This window comes from Grampus griseus (assembly GCF_964374135.1).
Source record: "Grampus griseus genome assembly, chromosome: 9".
NCBI classification, from domain to species: Eukaryota; Metazoa; Chordata; class Mammalia; order Artiodactyla; family Delphinidae; genus Grampus; species Grampus griseus.
The window spans coordinates 12,194,630-12,216,938 of record NC_139003.1 but is presented as its reverse complement, the minus strand read 5'-3'; the positions used below and the strand labels follow the sequence as shown (position 1 = coordinate 12,216,938).

Below are 22,309 nucleotides of genomic sequence, written 5' to 3'. Positions count from 1 at the left end.
AAAGGGGGTGGAAAATCAGGAAGTGGGGTTAGAAAGCATGCTTGTGAAAACTGGTGAAATCTGAATATGGCCTCTACCTGAGTTAATAGTATTATATCAACATCAGTTTCCTGGTTTTGACAATGTACAATGGTTATGTAAGAAGTTATCATTGGGGGAAGCTGGGTGAATTGTCCAAGAGAACTCTTAGTACTATTTTTGCAACTTCTTGTAAGTTTTAAACTATTCTGAAATAAAAATGTTAATAACAATTTTAAAAGAACAGAAAGACAAAACATATAATAAGGTAATAAGTGCATGAAAGGGAAGAAAATCCAGGCACAGATTACCCTGCAGACCTTCACTTAACTTTTTAAATTCTATGTAGGTATAGTACAAAATACCTTCTCTCAGTACTCTACAATAAGGAGGCATAGGAAGAGGGAGAATGTATGAATTTCAGGGGTAATTTCTCACTTGAAGGTTTCCATACTGATTGGTATTTTCCTACATTTCCAGATGTGACATTCCAGCCCTTGCCTGCCGTGACATACCGCACCACAGGAGGAATTCTGGACTTCTGTGTCTTCTTGGGGCCAACGCCAGAGCTGGTCACTCAGCAGTACACTGAGGTAGGAGGGAATTCAACTGGTTACCAAGTATTTATACAGCACATTCTGTAGTTCTTAGATGATAACTAGAATTGTTGGTCTTTCTGGGAGACAGGTAGGCTATAGAATAAGGAACAATAAATACATCCCGATAACCGTTATATTCGTAGCCTCTCAGAGCATTGCAGACTAGCAGAAGTATCAAAAGTAGTGGTGCCACTGGTGGTAGTTGGCAGTGAAAGTGGTAATAGTGGTGATGATGGTGATGGTGGTGGTGGTGATGATGGTGGTGGCAGTGAGGGTGGTGGCAGTGACAGTGGTAGTAGTGGCGATGGAGGTAATGGTGGTGGTGGTGGTGATGGTGGTGGCAGTGGTGGCAGTGAGGGTGGTGATTGTGGTGAGGGTTGTGGTGGTGGTGATGATGGCGATGGTAGTAATGGTGGTGGTGGCAGTGAGGGTGGTGGCAGTGAGAGTGGTAATAGTGGTGATGGTGGTGATGGTGGTGGTGGTGATGATGGCGGTGATGATGGTGGTGGCAGTGAGAGTGGTGGCAGTGAGGGTGGTGATTGTGGTGATGAGGGTTGTGGTCATAGTGGTCCCAACAGTTGCTTTGGCAGCAGCAACAAACACAGACATAAAACTTACTATATGTCACTGATACATTACTTGTTGCATGTCAGAGCACTTTACATATGTTAACTCATTCAGTCTTCACAAAAACACTATGAAACAAATCTATTATTATCCTCAATTTACAAGTGAAGAAACAGATATAGAAGAGGCTATTTCACTTTTGCCCAGAGTCACATAGCCAGCAGAGACTGGATCGCATATGGTTACCCAGACATTTTGGTATGTTGCTTCTGAATTTCGTGTTCTTAACCAGTAAGCTGGTCTGCCACTAGGAATGAGAGCAAAATCAGGTTTTCCAAAACTCCTGGGGAGAGAGCTCAAGTCTGGCAGGAAGCTTCCTCCAAGTTATCTCAGTGGCTCTGCATCCTCTTAGTTTCTCTCTGGATTTGAATTTGTTGATTATCTAACTGGGGACGCTGGAAAAATATTCTTATTACTTTGTGTACAACTTTAACCCAGATTCTTCTTCTTAAGGACTAAATTTTCTGTTTATTTTCTAGTTGATTGGTCGGCCAGTGATGGTTCCTTATTGGTCCTTGGGGTTTCAGCTATGTCGCTATGGATACAAGAACGACGCTGAGATTGGTAGCTTGTATGATGAGATGGTGGCTGCCCAGATCCCCTATGTACGTTGTCAGTCTGTGGGGTACTGGCTCTGGGACCGCATGGCCAACCCTTGTCTCTGTATCTGGATTAGTTTGTCTGATTTTTATCAGGTTCTATAAAATTACAAAGTACTTTCTCATACAGTATCACACTCAGCCTCACCCCTACCCAGTAGTAATATAAGGGGGGGTGTCATTGTCCCCAACTTGAAGAGTCACAGTTATTTGCCAAAGGAAGAGGGCATTGGGTCAGCCCGAGGGCTCTTTCTGCTAGATCATGCTTCCGTTTCTTTCACATGACTTCACAACATGTAGTCAAAAACATTCTTGCTCCCGTAAAAATGTTGCCCAGAGAGTAGTTTTGCTTAATTAAAAGAAATTGACCGGGTTTCCCTGGTGGCGCAGTGGTTGAGAGCTCGCCTGCCGATGCAGGGGATGCGGGTTCGTGCCCCGGTCTGGGAAGATCCCACGTGCCACGGAGCGGCTGGGCCCGTGAGCCATAGCTGCTGAGCCTGTGCGTCCGGAGCCTGTGCTCCACAGTGGGAGAGGCCACAACAGTGAGAGGCCTGCGTACCGGAAAAAAAAAAAAAAAAGAAATTGGCCCAAATTCAGTCAGACCACTGTGTGTGTAGCTACAACCTCAGTTCCAACGCTTTGCTGGCACTGCAGCCCAGTGTTCCCACAGCTTTGAGCTAATTCCTGGTTGAATGTAGGGATCTTGGGACTGGTTTCCAGAGGAAATAATTATGGAAACAAACTCCACCTTCACTTGAAGATGAGAGGGGTCCACTAATCAGAGAATTGGTCCCATAAACCATTTACATACTTAATTTTATTCTGTTGATTTTTCTATTGTTTATGATTGTTCCTACTAACGGAAAGTATAGCATGCAATATTTTATTCTTAATAAGAAAGCTGTGTCTGATAACCCCCAGGATTAGTGATTCCAAAGCAGTTACAGTGGCTTTTGTTTGTTTTGTTTTAATGGGCTTACTATCCACGTTGTATTAGTACCGGGTAGTTTACATTATGTTATTTTTTCTGAGTATGAGCCACTGATACCAGGGGCAGCCTCTGGGGATGGGGTGGTGGCCACAGTCGCTCCTTATAATGGCCCTTCACAAAGCACTTTCATCTGCTGCTTTCATTTATCTCCACAGCCTTGCCAGTTCGGCATTATCATCCTATTTTTTGCAAATTTAGTTTTTTTCTATTTTACGACTCAAAATTTGAAAATTAGGTGAATTTTCCAGAACCTAATACCTAACAAATAACAGAGGTGGGATTTGAAAGAATCAAAAAGATGCCGACTGAAATTCACCATTGGTTAGTGGAGCGTTGTTCTCACGTAGAACCTGGGCTTTTGCAAGTTTCCTTTGTCCTCCTCCAGGATGTGCAGTACGCGGACATCGACTACATGGAGCGGCAGCTGGACTTCACCCTCAGCCCCGAGTTTGAGGGGCTTCCAGCTCTGATTACTCGAATGAAGGCCGACGGGATGCGGGTCATCCTCATTCTGGTGAGTCCCTGTGTGAATGGGCAGAGTCTGTTTGGAAGAGTGAATGGGATTTGGTGCAGAAAGCTTTATACTTGTGTTTTCTTCCATGCTATGAATAGAGGAGTTGAGGTTCAGTAAGAAAAGTGTATTTCCCTGGATTCACAGAAGCTCTACAGCTCAGGTGGAAGCTGATGCCTCCGCTTTTGAAGAGTTCTCCATTTTTCTACCCTGGCTTTGGTTTTCTCACCTGACCTGTGCTTTGATTTCAGGACCCAGCCATTTCTGGCAACGAGACAAAGCCCTATCCCCCTTTCACGCGGGGTGTGGAGGACGATGTCTTCATCAAAGATCCGAATGATGGAAGCATTGTTTGGGGAAAGGTATGCTCTGAGCAATGAGCCACTAATCCCCACACTGTTACTGTGTTTGTACATTTTTTTTTTTCTTTTCTATTTGGACTCTGAGGTCAGAAGTTGTCATTTTCTCCATCAGTCTTTGTCACCACTGTTAAGGAATTTTAAAGGAATGTTTGTGCATTGTGAGACCCACTTTTCTTTAGATCAACCCTACAAGAAAATCAAATTATCACCTCTAGGACATGGTTTATAGTTTCTTAGGAAATGCTAAATAAGAGAGATTATCTAGTGCATTGCTTTTAAACATTTTTCTCTTCACAGGTCTGGCCTGATTTTCCTGATATTGTTATCAACAGTTCTCTAGACTGGGAAAGTCAAGTGGAGGTAAAGGGCCTGTATGGATGTTGGGTGAAATCAGTGTTGCCAGGAAGGTGCAGCCATACTTAGGATACTGGACATCCCCATGGCATGGGCATGGGCGCGAGATGAAACTTACGTAGGGAACATGTCCTGTGTGTCTGTCTGTGTGCCAGTCACTTTACATGCAATATTTTACCCCAGTTGGGAGGTAGATATTATTATACTTTGCATAACTAAGACTCAGAGAGCTTAAATTACTTCTGTCCATGCTTTTAGGTGACAGAGTGGTGATTTCCAATCCAGGGCTTTCAGATTGCAAACATCCATGAAATTTCTGCTGAATGATACCTCGAAGAAACAGTGCCTTTTGCCTGAATTAGTGTATTTATTGTTGTTTTCATTATTGTTGTTTTTGCCTTGCGTATCCCTTTTAAACAGTCTCCCACGCCTGTCTTCAGTGATTGGGTAATTTTCTCTATACCTCTTTTTTTTTCATGGACAGGCTTTTCCATCTTCTCTCTTATAAATCCCCCCATCTTTCCTTGGGTTTCCCAACTTTGATCTTATCTCCCAGTTTCCAGCCATATGTTAAAACTTTCAGTCTTCTGGAAACAGGTTCTTACTTGTAATGGATCTCAGGTGAGGATCCAAGGGAGAGAACCTAGCTTGCTGTAATCTCTGTTGCTTCTCACAGAAGATCACTTGAAGTTTCATGGTCCAGGCAGCCCACAGGGACATAGGAATCTGCCAGAGAAGTTCAGGGTCATGGGCTCCTTGACTTTATTTATTTAGTTTTTACTATTTTCCACCAGCTTAACGGCATATAATTGACAAATAAAATTGTATATATGTAAAGTGTACAATGTGATAATTTGATATACATATATATCATGAAATGATTATGAGAATCAGGTTAAGTAACGCATACATCATTTCACCTAGTTGCCATTTGTGTACTGTGTGGTGAGAATGTTTAAGATCTACTCTCTTAGCAACTTTTAAGTATACGATACAGTATTATTAACGACAATCGCCATGTTGTACGTTAGGCTCCGAAATGTATTCATCTTATAAATGAAGGCTTGCCACCTTTGACCAGCATCTCCTCATTTCCTCCACCCCCTGACACCCGGTAATCACCACTCTACTCTCTGTTTCTATGAGTTCAACTTTTTTTTTTTTTTTTCGGATTCCACATATAAGTGAGATCATACAGAATTTGTCTTTCTCTGTCTGGCTTATTTCACTCAGAATAATGCCTTCTAGGTTTATCCATTTTGTTGCAAATGGCAGGTTTTCCTTCTTTCTCATAGCTGAATAATATTCCATTGTATGTATAGACACCACATGTTCTTTATCCATTCATCTGTGGACAGACACTTAGGTTACTTCAACATCTTGGCTATTGTGAATAAATGCTGCAGTGAACATGGGAGTACAGATATCTCTTCAAGATGCTGATTTTGCTTCCTTCAGGATATATACCCAGAAGTAGAATTGCTGGATCATACAGTAGTTCTATTTTTAATTTTTTGAGGGAATGCCATACTATTGGGTTGACCAAAAAGTTTGTTCTGGTTTTTCCATAACATCTTATGGAAAAACCCTAACGAAGTTTTCGCTAACCCAGTGTTTTCTGTAGTGGCTATACCAATTTATATTCCCCCCAGCAGTGCACAAGGGTTCCCTTTTCTTCACATCCTTGCCAACACTTGTTATCTCTCATCTTTTTCATAAAAGCTGTCCTGACAGATTATGATTGTGGTTTTGATTTGCATTTCCTTGATGATTAGTGTTGCTGAGAACCTTTTCATGTACCTGTTGGCCATTTGTATGCCTGCTTTGGAAATATGTCTGTTCAGGTCCTTTGTCCTTTTTTTTTTTTTTTTTTTGCAGTACGCGGGCCTCTCACTGTTGCGGCCCCTCCCGTTGCGGAGCACAGGCTCCGGACGCGCAGGCTCAGCGGCCATGGATCACGGGCCCAGCTGCTCTGCAGCATGTGGGATCTTCCCGGACCGGGGCATGAACCCATGTCCCCTGCATCGACAGGCGGACTCTCAACCACTGCGCCACCAGGGAAGCCCCTCCTTTGTCCATTTTTAAATCAATATATTTGTGGGTTGTTTTTTGTTTTTTTTGCTATTGAGTTGTATAAGCTTATATACTTCCGATATTAACTCATCAAGTATTTGATTTACAAACATTTTCTCCCATTCTGTAAGTTGCCTTTTCATTTTGTTGATTGTTTCCTTAACTGTGGAGAAGCTTTTTAGTTTGATGTAATCCCACTGGTTTATTTTTGCTTTTGTTGCTTGTGCTTTTGGTGTCAAATCCAAAAAAATCATTGCCAAGACCAATGTCAAGGAGCTTTTTCCTGTGTTTTCTTCTAGGAGTTTTATGGCTTCAGGTTTTCCATTTAAGTCTTTAATTCATTTTGAATTAATTTTTGTGAGCAGTGTAAGATAGGAGTCCAGTTTCATTCTTTTGCATGTGGATATCCATGTTTTTCTTTTTTCTTAGATTCATCCCACCCCCACCCCCCCTGCTGCTTCCCCCCTTGGTGTCCATACGTTTGTTCTCTACATATCCACGTTTTTCTAACACTGTTAACAGAAGACTGTCCTTTTCCCATTTGTGTTCTTGGCACCCTTGTCAAAGATTGATTGACTGCACATGTGTGAGTTTATTTCTGGGCTTTCTGTTCTGTTCCACTGGTCTATGTGTCTGTTTTTATGGCAGTACCATGACTTTTAAATCAGTATGCTGGGGAGAGGGCCACTTCAGCAATCAAGAAGTTGGCTACCACTGTGTGAGCCCTATAGTGCATCGGCCATTAGAGGCAGTACTGCCACCTTGAGGGCATTTGGAAATCTGTGGGACAGTTTTGATTATTGCAAGGGGAGCACCAAGTGACATTTTGTAGGCAGTGACCAGGGATGCCCAATTGCAGGGGATTTTCCACCAAGAATTCTCCTGCCCTAAATGCCAATTGTGCCCCTGATGAGAAATACTTGATTAGGGGGTCGCAATGTTTGTTAGGTAGCACGTAAGATATTCTCAATAGATAGAATGATTTTAACTATTTATATTAATAAGACCCACTTGATGAGATTAGTGGGCCTGAGGCCACTGGATCTGAAGCTTAGATGTTTAATACAGTAAGCCTGGCATGGAGCCTAGGAATTGCATCTTGGTAGCACACAATGGATTGTGGTAAGTAATCCTGGGACCAGACATGCAAGTGGTACATCATGAATTGAGGACTAGGGAAAGTGAGGACAGAAGCAATGAGGCAAAAGTGGAATACAGACAGGAGTGAGGCAGAGCGAGTACCTTGGAGAACAGCAGAACATTTTTAATTTCATGGGTAAGGGTCAGAGCACCTTTTAGTGGGGTTAATAAATCGTAGTCAAGTTTCTCACTTGTATCTCATTTGGGATTCAGTTATCACTTGGACACGGCTGGTATTGACTCTGTTTATTCCAATTCTCCACTTCCCTCCTCTACCCCATGTTTCTAACCCTGCCTGAGCTGGAGCTCTCTGTTTCTGGTGAAAGGTTCTATTTTGTTGGGTCCATGTTTCTACCTCCATTTTCTAACAAAAAGGCAACCTTGGCATGCCTCCCTTTCACGAGATGCTCAGTGGTGTGGCTCACTACCTCAGAAGTTCTCTGTGAGCTGGATCCCTGTACACTAATCCATTTCTGGTTTTTTCTTTGTGTTCTTTTTGGCCTTTTTTCTAGACATTTGGATTCCACTTGCCTTTTGCCTATCATGTTTAGGTTCTGGAGGTGCCCTAGACCAAGTCCTTTTTCTGTTGTTTCCTCCCCACCCACACCTTTGCCACCAGCATTATTTAGCTTTTTAACTCTTGAAATGCACTGATGAACACAGAGGAAGCAATTTACTGAGACATACAAAGGACCATAAAGCTCTATAACAAGCATCATAGCTATATAGAAATTTAAGAATATTTGCTATTGCTAAGTGGTGTGAATTTACAATTATGCTCTAAACATTTATCTTATGTCAGCTACTAAGCTAAGCATGGTTGGGGAATACAAAGGTCAACAATGGCCTTGCTCTCAAAGGGGCTATAGTTCAGGAGTTATACCTTGGGTCCATTTTCCAGGTTAAAATAAAGACAGTTTTTATTATTTGAAGAAGATAAGAGAAAGGGGAGTTGAAACTTCCTCTTTAAGTCCTCCCAGTTTAGTTGACACACAACTGCACTTTTCAAGTGTTTCTGAAACCATAGAAAACCCAGATACATATTAGTTAGATAGTCTTATGTAATAAAATGCAGTCTTACCTCTCACCCTTTTTTCCTACTGGCAATGAGATAGGAAAGGATCAGCTGGATGTTTCTTTACAACCTGTTGACAGTGCATCTGCTGTCTGCCCCTTTCAAGCTGCAGTCTCCCTGGCTCATGCTTTGTCTTTGAGGAGTGTTTAGGAAATCGCAGGACAGAAGTTGAGGGGTGGGTATCTAACGATGGAAAAAGTGAGTTCAGGGTGTTGATGGCTACCATTCATGTTGATACAAAGAGGAAAACAGTCCGTGGATGCTTTCCAAATGATAAGAAGGTGTCTCATTTGTGCTTATTTCTGTTCTTTGAGCTCATTGTATTTCCAATAAGCTAAGAACATTACTTAAGCTCATAACTTTGGATTAACTATCACCACACAGTATAGGCTTTGCATGAGTTAAGCTTTTAGGAAATGCCTGTTTTTTGTCTAATATATTTGTTTGGGACAAATAAATTGTGTTTACTTTTTACAGCAATACCGAGCTTATGTGGCCTTCCCAGACTTTTTCCGTAATTCAACCATCACATGGTGGAAGAGGGAGTTGAGAGAAATGTACACCAATCCACGGGATCCAGAGAAGAGCTTGAAGTTTGATGGCATATGGATTGTAAGTGTGTGTGTTTGTGTCTGTGTACATGGGGATGGGTGTGTTTCTATCTCTGTGTGCCTAAGCATATGTATTACTGACCTTTAATCAAAAGGGGTAATAGTCATCCAAGAAAGACTTTGGACATATCAGACTGCAGTTCCTCCAATCTGGAGTGGACCATTCTGATACTCCTCATACCTTGTACCTTGTCTGAAGTTCTTGCTGTAGAATTCCAAGCTGATTACCAGGAATTCCTTGGAACTGAGCCTGCCTCACACCCTGAGTGAGAATTTTTTTTCAAATCCACCAGCCAGTCATTCTGTAGGGCTTAATTGATCTTTCTCAAGCTGGATTTGATGAATCTCCCTGGGCTGGTATCTGTGGAATTACTGGATGGTGAACAATTATTCTCTGCTTCCTTGTCTCTGAGTTAACAGTATATAATTCTTTTTAAAAGTAAAGTATTCCTGTGTTGGACATTTCTAGGATATGAATGAACCGGCAAACTTCGTGAGTGGGGCAGTCCCTCCAGGCTGCAAGGATGCCTGTCTGAACCACCCTCCCTACATGCCATGTAAGGACCCTTGGCCTCCTCTATTGGCAGTGCCATGGCTGCAGGGAATGAGCTGCAAGAGTCCAGCAGCCAGACATTTATCCTGATGTTCAGGGACATCCTGACTGACACTCTGGTTTTGGGGGGACCAAAGACAAACACACTCCAAGAGCTTTACCCAGTTGGGTGTGGGCAAGTTATTGGCCCCTTTGGGTAAGTTTCTCAAATTTTTTTCAAAAAACAGTTAACTGTGGTGATGTCTCCAAAGGATCCCGCAGCTAGGTGTCTTACTTCTTCAGGCTCATGTTAATCCCTCCACAGGAATTTATTGTGTCACCAGTGGGTGGAAAGTAATGGCCTCACCTTATCATGGAGTCAGTGACTTTGGCGTTGTATTTGTGTTCATATCTTGGCTCCGGAAATTACACTCTCTGCGAGTTGTGTGACCTTTAGCAGATTACTTGCTATTTTCTAATCTCAGTTTTTTAAACTGTTAAAGGAAGATAATGATATCTTCTCCATAGAACTATGATAAGAATGACATAAAATAACATACATGTTAAAAGCCTAGGTTGGAGCCTGTCACTCAGTAAGTGTTTGACAACTGCGTTCTCCCCCATGCCCCTACTTTCTCCCGGGGAACCCTCCGGGGCCCTGGATGTTGAAAACACCTGCGAGTGCCATTGTAGCTCAGAGCCGTGCATGTTTCCATGCCCCTGGGGAGGAGAGGGACCCACGCAGGGGTCAAGTTAGTCTTATGATCCAGAGTCCGATCCCATGAGGAGAGGTCAAGGATAAACAGGATCAGGCAGGGGTGGATTTCACATCACCAGATCTTTCTCCTCAGATTTGGAGTCCAGGGACAGGGGCCTGAGCAGCAAGACCCTGTGCATGGAGAGCCAACAGCTCCTGCCTGACGGCTCCCCAGTGCGGCACTACGACGTGCACAGCCTGTACGGGTGGGCCCAGACCAGACCCACGTACGAGTGAGTCATCAACTGCCTTCTCCAGTCGGGCCAGCCTGCAGGGACAGCCAGGGACTGATGAAGCTACACTGCTCGTCCTTTCATTCCCTCTTCCAAGAGTTAAGAAGACTTTAATTACAGCTCTGTCGCAATTCTCATTTATTAAATACTCATGAGCGTGGAGCCCGACCCTGTGATCCTAGTTAGCAGGACAGATTTAAGTAAGGCGTGGTCCTTATTTAAGTAAGAGACTAATAGTCCTAGTGGAGGAAATACACGTGGAGACAAGACATCATGCAGCGTGGATGATGCTATAATAACTTTACTTATTGTAAGGGAACACAGAGGACTGGATACCTCTTTCCTTTTTTTCAAAAGTGACTCATCTCTATTAGAATTTATTTTTGTCACTCTTGTTGGGTAGCCAACTGGTGTTCTACTTAATTATCACTGTCCCATTTTGTGTGCTCATTCCATACTTAATAAGAAGTATCCTAAGGAAAGCCTTATAAAGGAATTCATCTTCTTCTTTCCCAAATATATAAAACTAAGTATTGAGTAAATAAATAGCAAAATTTAGTGATTACCTATTATTTTTAGGTGATCTGGTGAGTTTATTACATTGTGAAGTTTTTTTTATATGAAACACTATAAAACACAATGTAAAGACACAATGTTTAATATTATCACCATCATATGGAGTCAGTCAGTGAGGAACCTCATGGCTTAGATTTCCATATTCCCTTCTGTGACACAGGAGATATTTTGTCACCATGCCCTAGGCTCAGGAGCTCTGGGAGGAGAAGGTTTGTGGCCTTTCCTCACCTGCTGTGTCCTAAATCACCCCCTTGTTCCCCTCTGAGCAGAGCTGTGCAGGAGGTGACGGGACAGCGAGGGATCGTCATCACTCGCTCCACTTTTCCTTCTTCTGGCCGCTGGGGAGGACACTGGCTGGGTGACAACACGGCCGCGTGGGACCAGCTGAGGAAATCTATCATTGGTGTGTGGGCTGCTGGGAGAGGAGAGGAGTTGGGGTCTTCGATCAAGGCTTCTCCAAGGAGGGAAGAGGAGGCAGGTCATGAGTGCCTTGTCTGACGCAGCTGTGGTTCTCGTTGCAGGCATGATGGAGTTTAGCCTCTTCGGCATATCCTTTGTAAGTGTCCTTTGGATTACTCCTAATCACCAAGCAGATGGTGATATCTTTCAGAAATCATTAACGGGCCCATTTTATTCTACCCTGTTTCAGACAGGAGCAGATATTTGTGGATTCTTTCAAGATGCTGAATATGAAATGTGTGCTCGCTGGATGCAGCTGGGGGCCTTTTACCCCTTCTCGAGGAACCACAACAGCATTGGGGCCAGGGTAGGACATTGAGCTCAGAGCTCAAAAGTTCTGTGTCACCAGGAACACAGACTCCCTTTTTGAACTACAAGTAATGTAGTCTATATTCCCCAAGGACATCTTCAAAACCGTTAAACCCTCATGTTTCTTTTTTTAAATTTGATATACTTATATATTGTGAAATGATTATCACAGTAGGGTCAGTTAACACCTCCATCATGTCACATAATTACCATTTCTTTTTTGTTGTGAGAACATTTAATATCTACGCTCTTAGCAACTTTCAAGTGTATAATACAGTATTGTTAACTATGGACACCATGCTGTACATTATATCGCCAGAAATATTTAATTTATAACAAGAAGTTTTTACTCTTTGACCAACATCTTCCCATTTCTCTCACCTCCCAGCCCCTGATAACTACCATTCCAAGTCCTAAGAGGGAAGTTTATAGAAAAAGGAAAGATATCAAATAAGCAACCTAACTTTACACCCCAAGGAGCTAGCAAAAGAAGAACAAACTAAGCCCAAAGTTAGCAGAAGAATGGAAATAACAAAGATCAGAGCAGAAATAAATAAAATAGAGACCAGAAAATAGATCAATGAAACTAAGAGCTGGTTCTTTGAAAAGATAAACAAAATTGACAACACTTTAGTTAGATTTCTTAAGACAAAAACAGAGGAAGCTCAAATATAAATAAAACTGTAAATGAAAAAGGAGACATTATAACTGATACCACAGAAATATAAAAACTCATAAGAGACTACTATGAACAATTATATACTGACAAATTGGACAACCTGGCTGAAATGGATAAATTTCTAGAAACATGAACCTACGAAGACTGAATTATGAAGAGCTAGAAAATCTGAACAGACCAGTAATGAGTAAGGAGATCAGTACTCAAAAATCTCCCAACAAAGAAGAGCCCAGGACCAGATGGTTTCCCTGGTGAAGTCTGTAAAACATTTTAAAAAGAATTAATGCCAATACTTCTCACCTCCAAAAAATTAAAGGTTTGGGAACACTGCCAAACTAATTTTACAAGAACAGCATTACCCTGATACATAAGCAGATAAGGACACTACAAGAAAAGAAAAAGAGGCCAGTATACTACAAGAAAAGAAAAACAGGCCAATATCCCTGATGAATATAGTTCTAAAAAGTTTTAACAGAATATTAGTACAATGAATTTGACAGCACACTGAAAGAATGATGCATCATGATCAAGTGGGGTTTAACCGTGGGATGCAAGGATGGTTCAATATATGCAAATCATGTGATATACCACATTAATAGAATAAAAGATAAAAGTCATATGATCATCTTAATAGGTGCAGGAAGAAAAAAGACTTGACAAATACAACATCGTTTCATGATTAAAAACTCTCAACAAATTGAGTATAGAAGGAATGTACCTCAACATAATAAAGGCCGTATATGACAAGCTCACAGCTAATATTATACTCAACAGTGAAAAGTTGAAAGCTTTTTCTCTTAAGATCAGGACAAAGACAAGGGTTCCCACTCTCACTACTCCTATTCAACATAGTACTGGAAGTCCTAGTCAGAGCCATCAGATGAGGAAAAAAAAAGCATTCAAATCAGAAGGGAAGAAGTAAAATGGTCTCTGTTTACAGTTTATATGATCTTATATACAGAAAATCCTAAAGATGTCACAAAAAAACTATTAGAAACTAATCAGTGAATTCAGTGAAGTTGCACAATATAAAATCAACATACAGAAATCAATTGCCTTTCTATACACTAACAGTGAAATATCTGAAAAAAGAATAAAGAAAACAATCCCATTCACAATAGCATCAGAACACAATAAAGTACTTAGCAATAAACTTAACCAAGAAGGTGAAAGATCTGTACACTGAAAACTGTAAGACATTGATGAAAGAGACAAGTGGAAAAATATTTTGTGTTCATGGAACAGAAGAATTAACATTGTTAAAATGTCCATACTAAAACCATCTATGAAGTCAGTGTAATTCCAATCAAAATTCTAATGTGATTTTTCACGGAAATAGAAAAAAAATCCTAAAAGTTGTATGGAATTACAGAAGACCACAGACAGCTAAAGCAGTCCTGAGAAAGAACAAAGCTAGAGGCATCAGGCCTCCTGATTTCAAACTATATTACAAAGCTATAATAATCAAAACTACATGGTCTAGTAATCAAAACAGTATGATATTGGCATAAAAAAATAGACTAATAGACCAATGGAACAGAATCAGAGCCCAGAAATAAACCTTTGCATGTACTGTCAACTAATATTTGACAAGAGAGTCAAAAATACTCTGTGGAGAAAACATAGTCTCTTTAATGCATGATGTTGGTAAAACTAGATAATCACAGGCACACTCACAAAAATAACTCAAATCTTACCACACTCACAAAAAATTAACTCAAAATGGATTAAGACCTGAAACCATAAAACTCCTAGAAGAAAACATAGGGAAAAATCTACATGACATTGTTCTTGGCAATTTTTTTTTTGATATGACACCAAAAGCACAAAGAACAGAAGCAAAATTTAAAAAGTAGGACTACATCACACTAAAAAGCTTCTGCATGGAATCAACAAAATGAAAAGACAACCCACAGATTGGGAGAAAATACTTGCAAACTATGTATCTGATAAAGGGTTAATATCTAAAATATATAAGGCACTCATACAACTCAATAGCAAAAAAAAAAAAAAAATCTGATTTAAAAATGGGCAGAGGAACTGAATAGACATTTTTCCAAAGAAGATGTACAAATAGCCAACAAGTACATGAAAAAATCCTCATGTTTCAATGAATCAGTATTCTTTCAGTTTGGGCACTGTACCAAATATATACCCTATCCCCCATTTCTTATGGGGAATTTTTTCAGCTGTCCTGGGAAAGCTTCAGTGACCTCTTTTGGTCTATTAAAAATATTCTTTGAGTATCATCTATAGTCATCGTTGGTTTAGCTTTGTTTGATCTTCATTTGGAATAAATGTTCAGTTATCTCCTTACGTCCCCCAGGTCCCCTAAGTTGAGCCCTGAACACTTTTTTTTCTCCTTAGAGGCAAGACCCTGTGTCCTGGGATTCTACCTTTGTGAATATCTCCAGAAGTGTCCTGCAGACCAGATACACCCTGTTGCCATATCTGTACACCCTGATGCACAGGGCCAACACGGAGGGCAGCACTGTCGTGCGGCCTCTTCTCCATGAGTGAGTGTATAGCGAGGATACCAAAGACTAAGTGATAATTTTATTCTATATGGTGGCAGTTGAAGAAAACAATGCTTCCAAATTAAAGGCATGACTGCCTTTGCCAAAAGCTCTCTAGGCACAGACCGTACGTTATGACTCCTTTTAGCATGGTGTCAGTCACACCTTAGATCTTTGGTAAAAGACTACTGATTTTTTTTGAAAAATTTCAAAATGATATACAGTACAACACAATAATTTCTTTCTAATTTGGGCCTGTAAAGACCTACGTATCCTTTATAGTAGCTCAGGGCATGAATCCAGGGGGATATCTGAGGAATGGAGACCATTCTTGTGTTAAAATGTGCTGTGGTTAAGAAACGTGTGGAGACATTGATAGGTGAGAACGTGTCTAAATCCAACCATTTCTGGGGTTTGAAGAACATGACATGTAGAAAGTGAGCATGTGTCTAATTAAGGTTGACCTAGGGGAAGAATAAAGGATGGCATAGGATGCGGCTGGATTTCCAACTTGGGTCTGAACTTGAGGAGTTTCTTCAAGGCCTCCATCTGGAGTCCTGTAGGGGTCCTAACTGTGGTACCTTGGTTTCCCTCTCCAGGTTTGTGTCAGACCAGGTGACCTGGGATGTAGACAGTCAGTTCCTTCTGGGCCCAGCCTTCCTGGTCAGCCCTGTCCTGGAGCCTGTGAGTATGGAGGCCTCTGACGAATAGAGGATCCCAGCTATGAGGCCGGTGACTAGTCGAAGAGAAGAGGCCTCATCTGATGGGGTCCTGAGATGTGGTTTCTTATTCTACCTCTGTCTCTTCCTCTCCCTCTGAGCTGAAGTTCATTACTTAGGTGTTCTGGTCCTCAGCTCCCTCATCTTTAAAATCAGTATAACGAATTCTGATTCATTGGATAATCAAGAAGGAAAAAACCCTTTGATATATTTGAAGATATAATCATTTCTTCTTTAACTGAAAGAAGGAGTATGAGTCAGGTGGGGACAGTACTATAAGGAAATCCTTGCTATCCTCTATCACCATTAAAACAAAACTTTTCAGAAGGATTGTTTGTAGCAATGTGTATACTTCTGTTGCTGGCTAGCTCTTCCCTTCCTCCAAAAGAGGTCCTCAGGCAGCCCTTTCTTTACTTCATTTATCAATGATTAGGCTTCTGATTAAAGTAACAGTTAACCGGATCTTCTCCAAAACTTACTGCACTAATCATAATTTCTGAAGTATTGGTGCGGTAAACCTACAAATTTTTTTTCTGCTCTAGACCCAGCCTCAGTTTGTCTCTTTAGAGAGGGTATGGGATAAGTCTATAAGTAAATGATGATTTTTTTTCCCCCCTTAAGTCCCGGATCCCAAAGGGTTTTACAGAAGCCACCATTTTTGGTTAGGCAGATCTCCCCAGTTTGAGAAGGGATCAGAGAAGGGAGCCTTTCCCAACACTGGTGACCTCTAGAGAGAAGAGGCCTGTGGGTCCAAGGCCACTACGTTGTTTTGACCCCTTTACTATGCAAATGGTTACTCTGCCCTAGAGAGCTGAGCCTACTGCTCATGCCTTGTTTTTTTTGTTGTTTAATTTTAGAACGCCAGAAATGTCACTGCATATTTCCCTAGAGCCCGCTGGTATGATTACTACACGGTAAGTTTTTCTGATTGTTTCTATACAACCTGGGGAAATGATAGCATGCACAGGCTTTAGAAGCTGACAGACCTCAGGTCAAATTCTGGCTCCGTAACCCACTTGTTGTGTGTCTTGGACATGTCACTTTTAACCTTGTAGCCTCATTTTTCTCACCTCCACGTGGGGAAAGACCGCTTCCCTCACAGAATTGTTCTGAAATGTGTGAAAGCATCTGCTGTAGTGCCTGGCTTTTTGTGGGTGTTCTTTATGTGTTAGTTTTTATCCTTCCTCATACCACCACTATTCACAGTGGTGTAAAATGGCGGACACTGGTAAATGCTTGAAGTTGTGCTGGAAGCTATGGTTTTTGTTTATATTCTCCCTGCTAGACTGGAAGTTCATAAGTATTAGGAGCCTTTTCCCCTCTGTCTTTTTACATAATACCTTCTTTTATAGCATAGATGCCCAAAGAGGAGTTGTTAAATGTACTTTCCTAAGGTAAGCAAGGCCCTAGGCAGTATGTAAAATGTACACAGAGGTATAAGGCCTGACTTTTGTGAGCTGGTGTGATGCAAATGCATTTAGAAATGGGGAAGGAACACAGCCTTCTCTGTCATATGACTTTTCTGGGCTAGTCTGAACCCCAGAGACTAAGTTGGGAAAACAGTCTTTCACAGAAGCTTCAAGCAGTGTTCTTTCTTTTTTTTTTTTTAATTTTTATTGGAGTACAGTTGATTTATAATGTTGTGTTAGTTTCAGGTGTACGGCAAAGTGAGTCAGTTATACATATATGTATATCCACTCTTTTTTAGATTCTTTTCCCATATAGGCCATTACAGAGTATTGAGTAGAGTTCCCTGTGCTATACAGTAGGTCCTTATTAGTTTTCTATTGCATATATAGTAGTGTATTTATGTCAATTCCAATCTTCCAATTTATCGCTCCCCTCCCTTACCCCCTGATAACCAAAAGTTTATTTTCTACATCTGTAACTCTATTTCTGTTTTGTAGATCAGTTAATTTGTAGCCTTTTTTTAGACTCCACATATAAGCGATATCATCTATTTGTCTTTCTCTGTCTGACTTACTTCACTCAGTATGACAATCTCTAGGTCCATCCATGTTGCTGCAAATGGCATTATTTTGTTCTTTTTTATGATGGAGTAACATTCCACTGTATATATGTACCACATCTTCTTTATCCATTCCTCCGTTGATGGACATTTAGGTTGCTTCTGTGTCCTGGCTATTGTGAATAGTGCTGCAGTGAACATTGGGGTTCATTGATCCTTCCGAATTATGGTTTTCTTTTGTGTATGCCTAGGAGTGGGATTCCTGGTCATATGGTAGTTCTATTTTTAGTTTTTTAAGAAACCCCCATACTGTTTTCCATAGTGGCTGTACCAATTACTAGAGAAATGCAAATCAAAACTACAATGAGGTATCACCTCACACCAGTCTGAATGGCCATCATCAAAAAATCTACAAACAATAAATGCTGGAGAGGATGTGGAGAAAAGGGAGCCCTCCTACACTGTTGGTGGGAATGTAAATTGGTACAAGCAGTGTTCTTTTGCAGGGACACAGACAAGTCAGAGTTTGATTTGTTTTTAATAAGTTTATTAATTTAATTCATTTTTGACTGCATTGGGTCTTCATTGCTGCGCACAGGCTTTCCCTAGTTGTGGCGAGTGGGGGCTACTCTTCGTTGCGGTGTGTGGGCTTCGTATTGCGGTGGCTTCTCTTGTTGTGGAGCACGGGCTCTAGGTACACGGGCTTCAGTAGTTGTGGCACGCAGGCTCAGTAGTTGTGGCTCGAGGGCTCTAGAGCACAGGCTCAGTAGTTGTGGCTCACAGGTTTAGTTGCTCCATGGCATGTGGGATCTTCCCGGGCCAGGGATTGAACCTGTGTCCCCTGCATTGGCAGGTGGATTCTTTTCTTTTTTTTTTTTGGTACGCGGGCCTCCCACTGTTGTGGCCTCTCCCGTTGTGGAGCACAGGCTCCGGATGCGCAGGCTCAGCGGCCATAGCTCACGGGCCCAGCCGCTCCGCGGCATGTGGGATCTTCCCGGACCAGGGCACGAACCCGCGTCCCCTGCACCGGCAGGTGGACTCTCAACCACTGTGCCACCTGGGAAGCCCAGCAGGTGGATTCTTAACCACTGGAGCACCAGGGAAGTCCAGAGTTTGATTCTTGAGGAACAATCGTAGGTAGTGTCCTCCTCTCCTGACTTTTCTGAGCAGAGCAAAGCAGCAAACTAGAAATACAGCAAAAGGATAACAGCAGGAGGACAAGAGGCAGAGCGTGCTCTGGGCCCTTTCAGCCAAGCCATTTGTAGTGGGACTGGGTGAAAACCCTGCAAGGACAATGGAAGTTTTGTTCCTTTTCTTCTCTGTCTTATGGAGCCCTGAGTCCTCCCTGACACGCCCTTTTTTCCTGAGCTGGATCTGTCCTCTGGTTGGCAGTAGGTTAAGATTGCACTGTGCTTTCCAGCGAGGGCTTTCTGGGAGGGAGCAGCCAACTTCCTTTAAGTGACTGAAGCCTTTGTCCTGAGTTTGCATGTTGACTGGCTTAGTCACTAACAGGCAGTCACTCTGAGTACACTGAGGCTCCTGGGTGCGGGGCCAGGGCCAGGGTGAAGCAAGTAAGGTGCCTAGGGCACACGGTTAAGGAGGCGCTCCTTTTTAAGGCGGCCCCTGTGTTTGCAGGACGCTGAGAGTAAGTGCCTTCTTAAATGGTGCATCCTAGGCACCTGACACATCTCACTCTCGTCCCAACCTTGCCCAGGTGCAAACCACCTTACTGAGCTCTGGGTGTGGTATATACTGGAAAAGTTTCCCTATGGAGTTCACCATCTAATCTGGAGCTAATATTTGCATGTTATAAACACTAATACATATGTACATAATTATATATACCATATAAAAGAAAGTGAAGTGTGAGGGCTATCAAAGAAGAGAAAAGTTTCCTGGAATTGCTGGTTTTATACATGGCTTTTAAATAGAAAATAGCTTTTTTTTTTTTAACATCTTTATTGGAGTATAATTGCTTTACAATGGTATGTTAGTTTCTGCTTTATAACAAAGTGAATCAGTTATACATATACATATATCCCCATATCACTTCCCTCTTGTGTCTCCCTCCATCCCACCCTCCCTATCCCACCCCTCTAGGTGGTCACAAAGCACTGAGCTGATCTCCCTGTGCTATGTGGCTGCTTCCCACTAGCTATCTTATTTTACATTTGGTAGTGTATATATGTCCATGCCACTCTCTCACTTTGTCCCAGCTTACCCTTCCCCCTCCGCATATCCTCAAGTCCATTCCCTAGTAGGTCTGCGTCTTTATTCCCGTCTTGCCCCTAGGTTCTTCATGACCATTTTTGTTTGTTTGTTTTTTAGATTCCGTATATATGTGTTAGCATACGGTATTTGTTTTTCTTTTTCTGACTTACTTCACTCTGTACGACAGACTCTAGGTCCATCCACCTCACTACAAATAACTCAATTTCGTTTCTTTTTATGGCTGAGTAATATTCCATTGTATATATGTGCCACATCTTCTTTATCCATTCATCTGTTGATGGACACTGAGGTTGCTTCCATGTCCTGGCTATTGTAAATAGAGCTGCAATGAACATTGTGGTACATGACTCTTTTTGAATTATGGTTTCCGCAGGGTACATGCCCAGTAGTGGGATTGCTGGGTCGTATGGTAGTTCTATTTTTAGTTTTTGTTTGTTTGTTTGTTTGTTTTTTTTAGGTACGCGGGCCTCTCACTGTTGTGGCCTCTCCCGTTGCAGAGCACAGGCTCCGGACGCGCAGGCTCAGCGGCCATGGCTCATGGGCCCAGCTGCTCCACGGCACGTGGGATCTTCCCAGACCGGGTCACGAACCCGTGTCCCCTGCATCGGCAGGCGGACTCTCAACCACTGTGCCACCAGGGAAGCCCCTATTTTTAGTCTTTTAAAGAACTTCCATACTGTTCTCCATAGTGGCTGTGTCAATTTAAATTCCCACCAACAGTGCAAGAGTGTTCCCTTTAAATAGAAAATAGCTTTGATTGAGTCTTTCAACTTTTTTTGTTTCTTTTTGAGACAAAACAAAACATAGGAAGCCAAATGTTGATGGAACAAGCCATTTAGAAAAATATAAAATTCTGATGTTTAATTAGAATCAAGTAGTTTCATCAGAGGCTATCTGGCCCACAAAGTGTAAAATATATCCTATCTGACCCTTTAAAGGTGAAATTTGTTAATCCCAATTCTAGAGCATACACAAAGTGTATGAGACCTATTTCACCATCTGGTCATGTGAAAAGGAACAAGTTAAGGAACCTACTGTATAACACAGGGAACTCTGCTTAATACTCTGTAATAACCTAAATGGGAAAAGAATTTGGAAAAGGAATAGATAAATGTATTTGTATAACTGAATCTCTTTGCTGTATACCTGAAACTAACAAAACATTATTAATTAACTATACTCCAATATAAAATAAAAATTAAAAAATCATTCGAGGGCTTCCCTGGTGGCGCAGTGGTTGAGAGTCCACCTGCCGATGCAAGGGACACGGGTTTGTGCCCCGGTCTGGGAAGATCCCACATGCCGTGGAGCGGCTGGGCCCATGAGCCATGACTGCTGAGCCTGCGCGTCCGGAGCCTGTGCTCCGCAACGGGAGAGGCCACAACAGTGAGAGGCCCGTGAACCAAAAAAAAAAAAAAAATCCTTCGATATAAGGAACACTGTGGAATATTAAAATATAGTGTAGAAATTTAGAGGAAGAAGAAATGCAAGTATACTGGTTAAAGGATGGAAGATATCAGAGGAATATGGACTGGAAAGGTACCCTGAAAGACAGATGGGGTGCCAAAAATTAGCAAAGTAAAAATCCCTCCACTGGTAAAAATTCAAATATTGGAAAAGGGAAAATGGAAGGTAAAGTTCACTATTCTGCCTGTCTCCCAGTCCTTGGTCCCCCTTCTAAAGCTAACCCCCATTAACAACCTGTTATATATCTTTGCTGATAAAAATTTGTCCATCTAGTGGATGGACACCGGTCAACATCTAGAAAGCACAGAACAGTGCCCACAGCACAGGGTTATCTGGCCCAGAACGTCCACAGTGCTGAATTCGAGAAGCCTTGCTCTAGGCTGAGAACGTGAGGGAGGACGGTTTCTTAGGAATCGAGGTTTATGGCCTGGGGTGAGAGATGCTTCTCCCTGTCACAGGCAAGATCAAGATGTGAAACATAAAGGAAGATGTAATGAGTTAAAGATAAGGATTTGTGAAGTAAGGCAGTTCACTTTAATTATTTCTGTCAAGTAGGAGTCAAAGGTGTTAGTGAGGGTGCGGTGGGGGGCAGTGGAGGGAGACGGAGGCGGAGATGGGACAAAACAAAGGGAATGTGTCTTTGGGGGAGTGAATCGGGAGCCGAACAGAAAGAAAGAAGGCTCGCTCAGCCTCCTCTAGCAGTGCTTCCTACGCAGAAACAGGATGTGGGGTAAGGGTAGGGTGAGAGGCAGCTGTGATCTCATGGGGTATGTACAGCAGAAGCCCCCAAAGACAAGAGACCCTGACATGATGCCCTGGCAGCAGCTCTCGATCCCGTAGAGCAGCTGGGCGAGCGTGGAAAAGTGTGATAACAGGTCCTGAACAGGCATCAGGTTCCGAG

General features: G+C 42.1%; 1 protein-coding gene across 2 annotated transcripts in view; it reads left to right on the top strand.

The window, feature by feature from the left end:
• Nucleotides 1-22,309, top strand: part of MGAM (maltase-glucoamylase) — a gene marked incomplete at its 5' end in the record, with an annotated part of 77,886 nt that overhangs the window by 48,893 nt on the left and 6,684 nt on the right. For both annotated transcript variants that reach the window (XM_082662311.1, XM_082662310.1), the window contains 14 exons: nucleotides 499-611; nucleotides 1,724-1,849; nucleotides 3,220-3,348; nucleotides 3,597-3,707; nucleotides 4,005-4,067; nucleotides 8,827-8,961; nucleotides 9,430-9,517; nucleotides 10,344-10,482; nucleotides 11,328-11,461; nucleotides 11,580-11,614; nucleotides 11,708-11,824; nucleotides 14,873-15,021; nucleotides 15,621-15,705; nucleotides 16,598-16,654. In XM_082662311.1, the coding sequence (XP_082518437.1) occupies nucleotides 499-611; nucleotides 1,724-1,849; nucleotides 3,220-3,348; nucleotides 3,597-3,707; nucleotides 4,005-4,067; nucleotides 8,827-8,961; nucleotides 9,430-9,517; nucleotides 10,344-10,482; nucleotides 11,328-11,461; nucleotides 11,580-11,614; nucleotides 11,708-11,824; nucleotides 14,873-15,021; nucleotides 15,621-15,705; nucleotides 16,598-16,654 (1,481 nt within the window). The remainder of the gene's footprint in view (nucleotides 1-498; nucleotides 612-1,723; nucleotides 1,850-3,219; nucleotides 3,349-3,596; nucleotides 3,708-4,004; nucleotides 4,068-8,826; nucleotides 8,962-9,429; nucleotides 9,518-10,343; nucleotides 10,483-11,327; nucleotides 11,462-11,579; nucleotides 11,615-11,707; nucleotides 11,825-14,872; nucleotides 15,022-15,620; nucleotides 15,706-16,597; nucleotides 16,655-22,309) is intronic.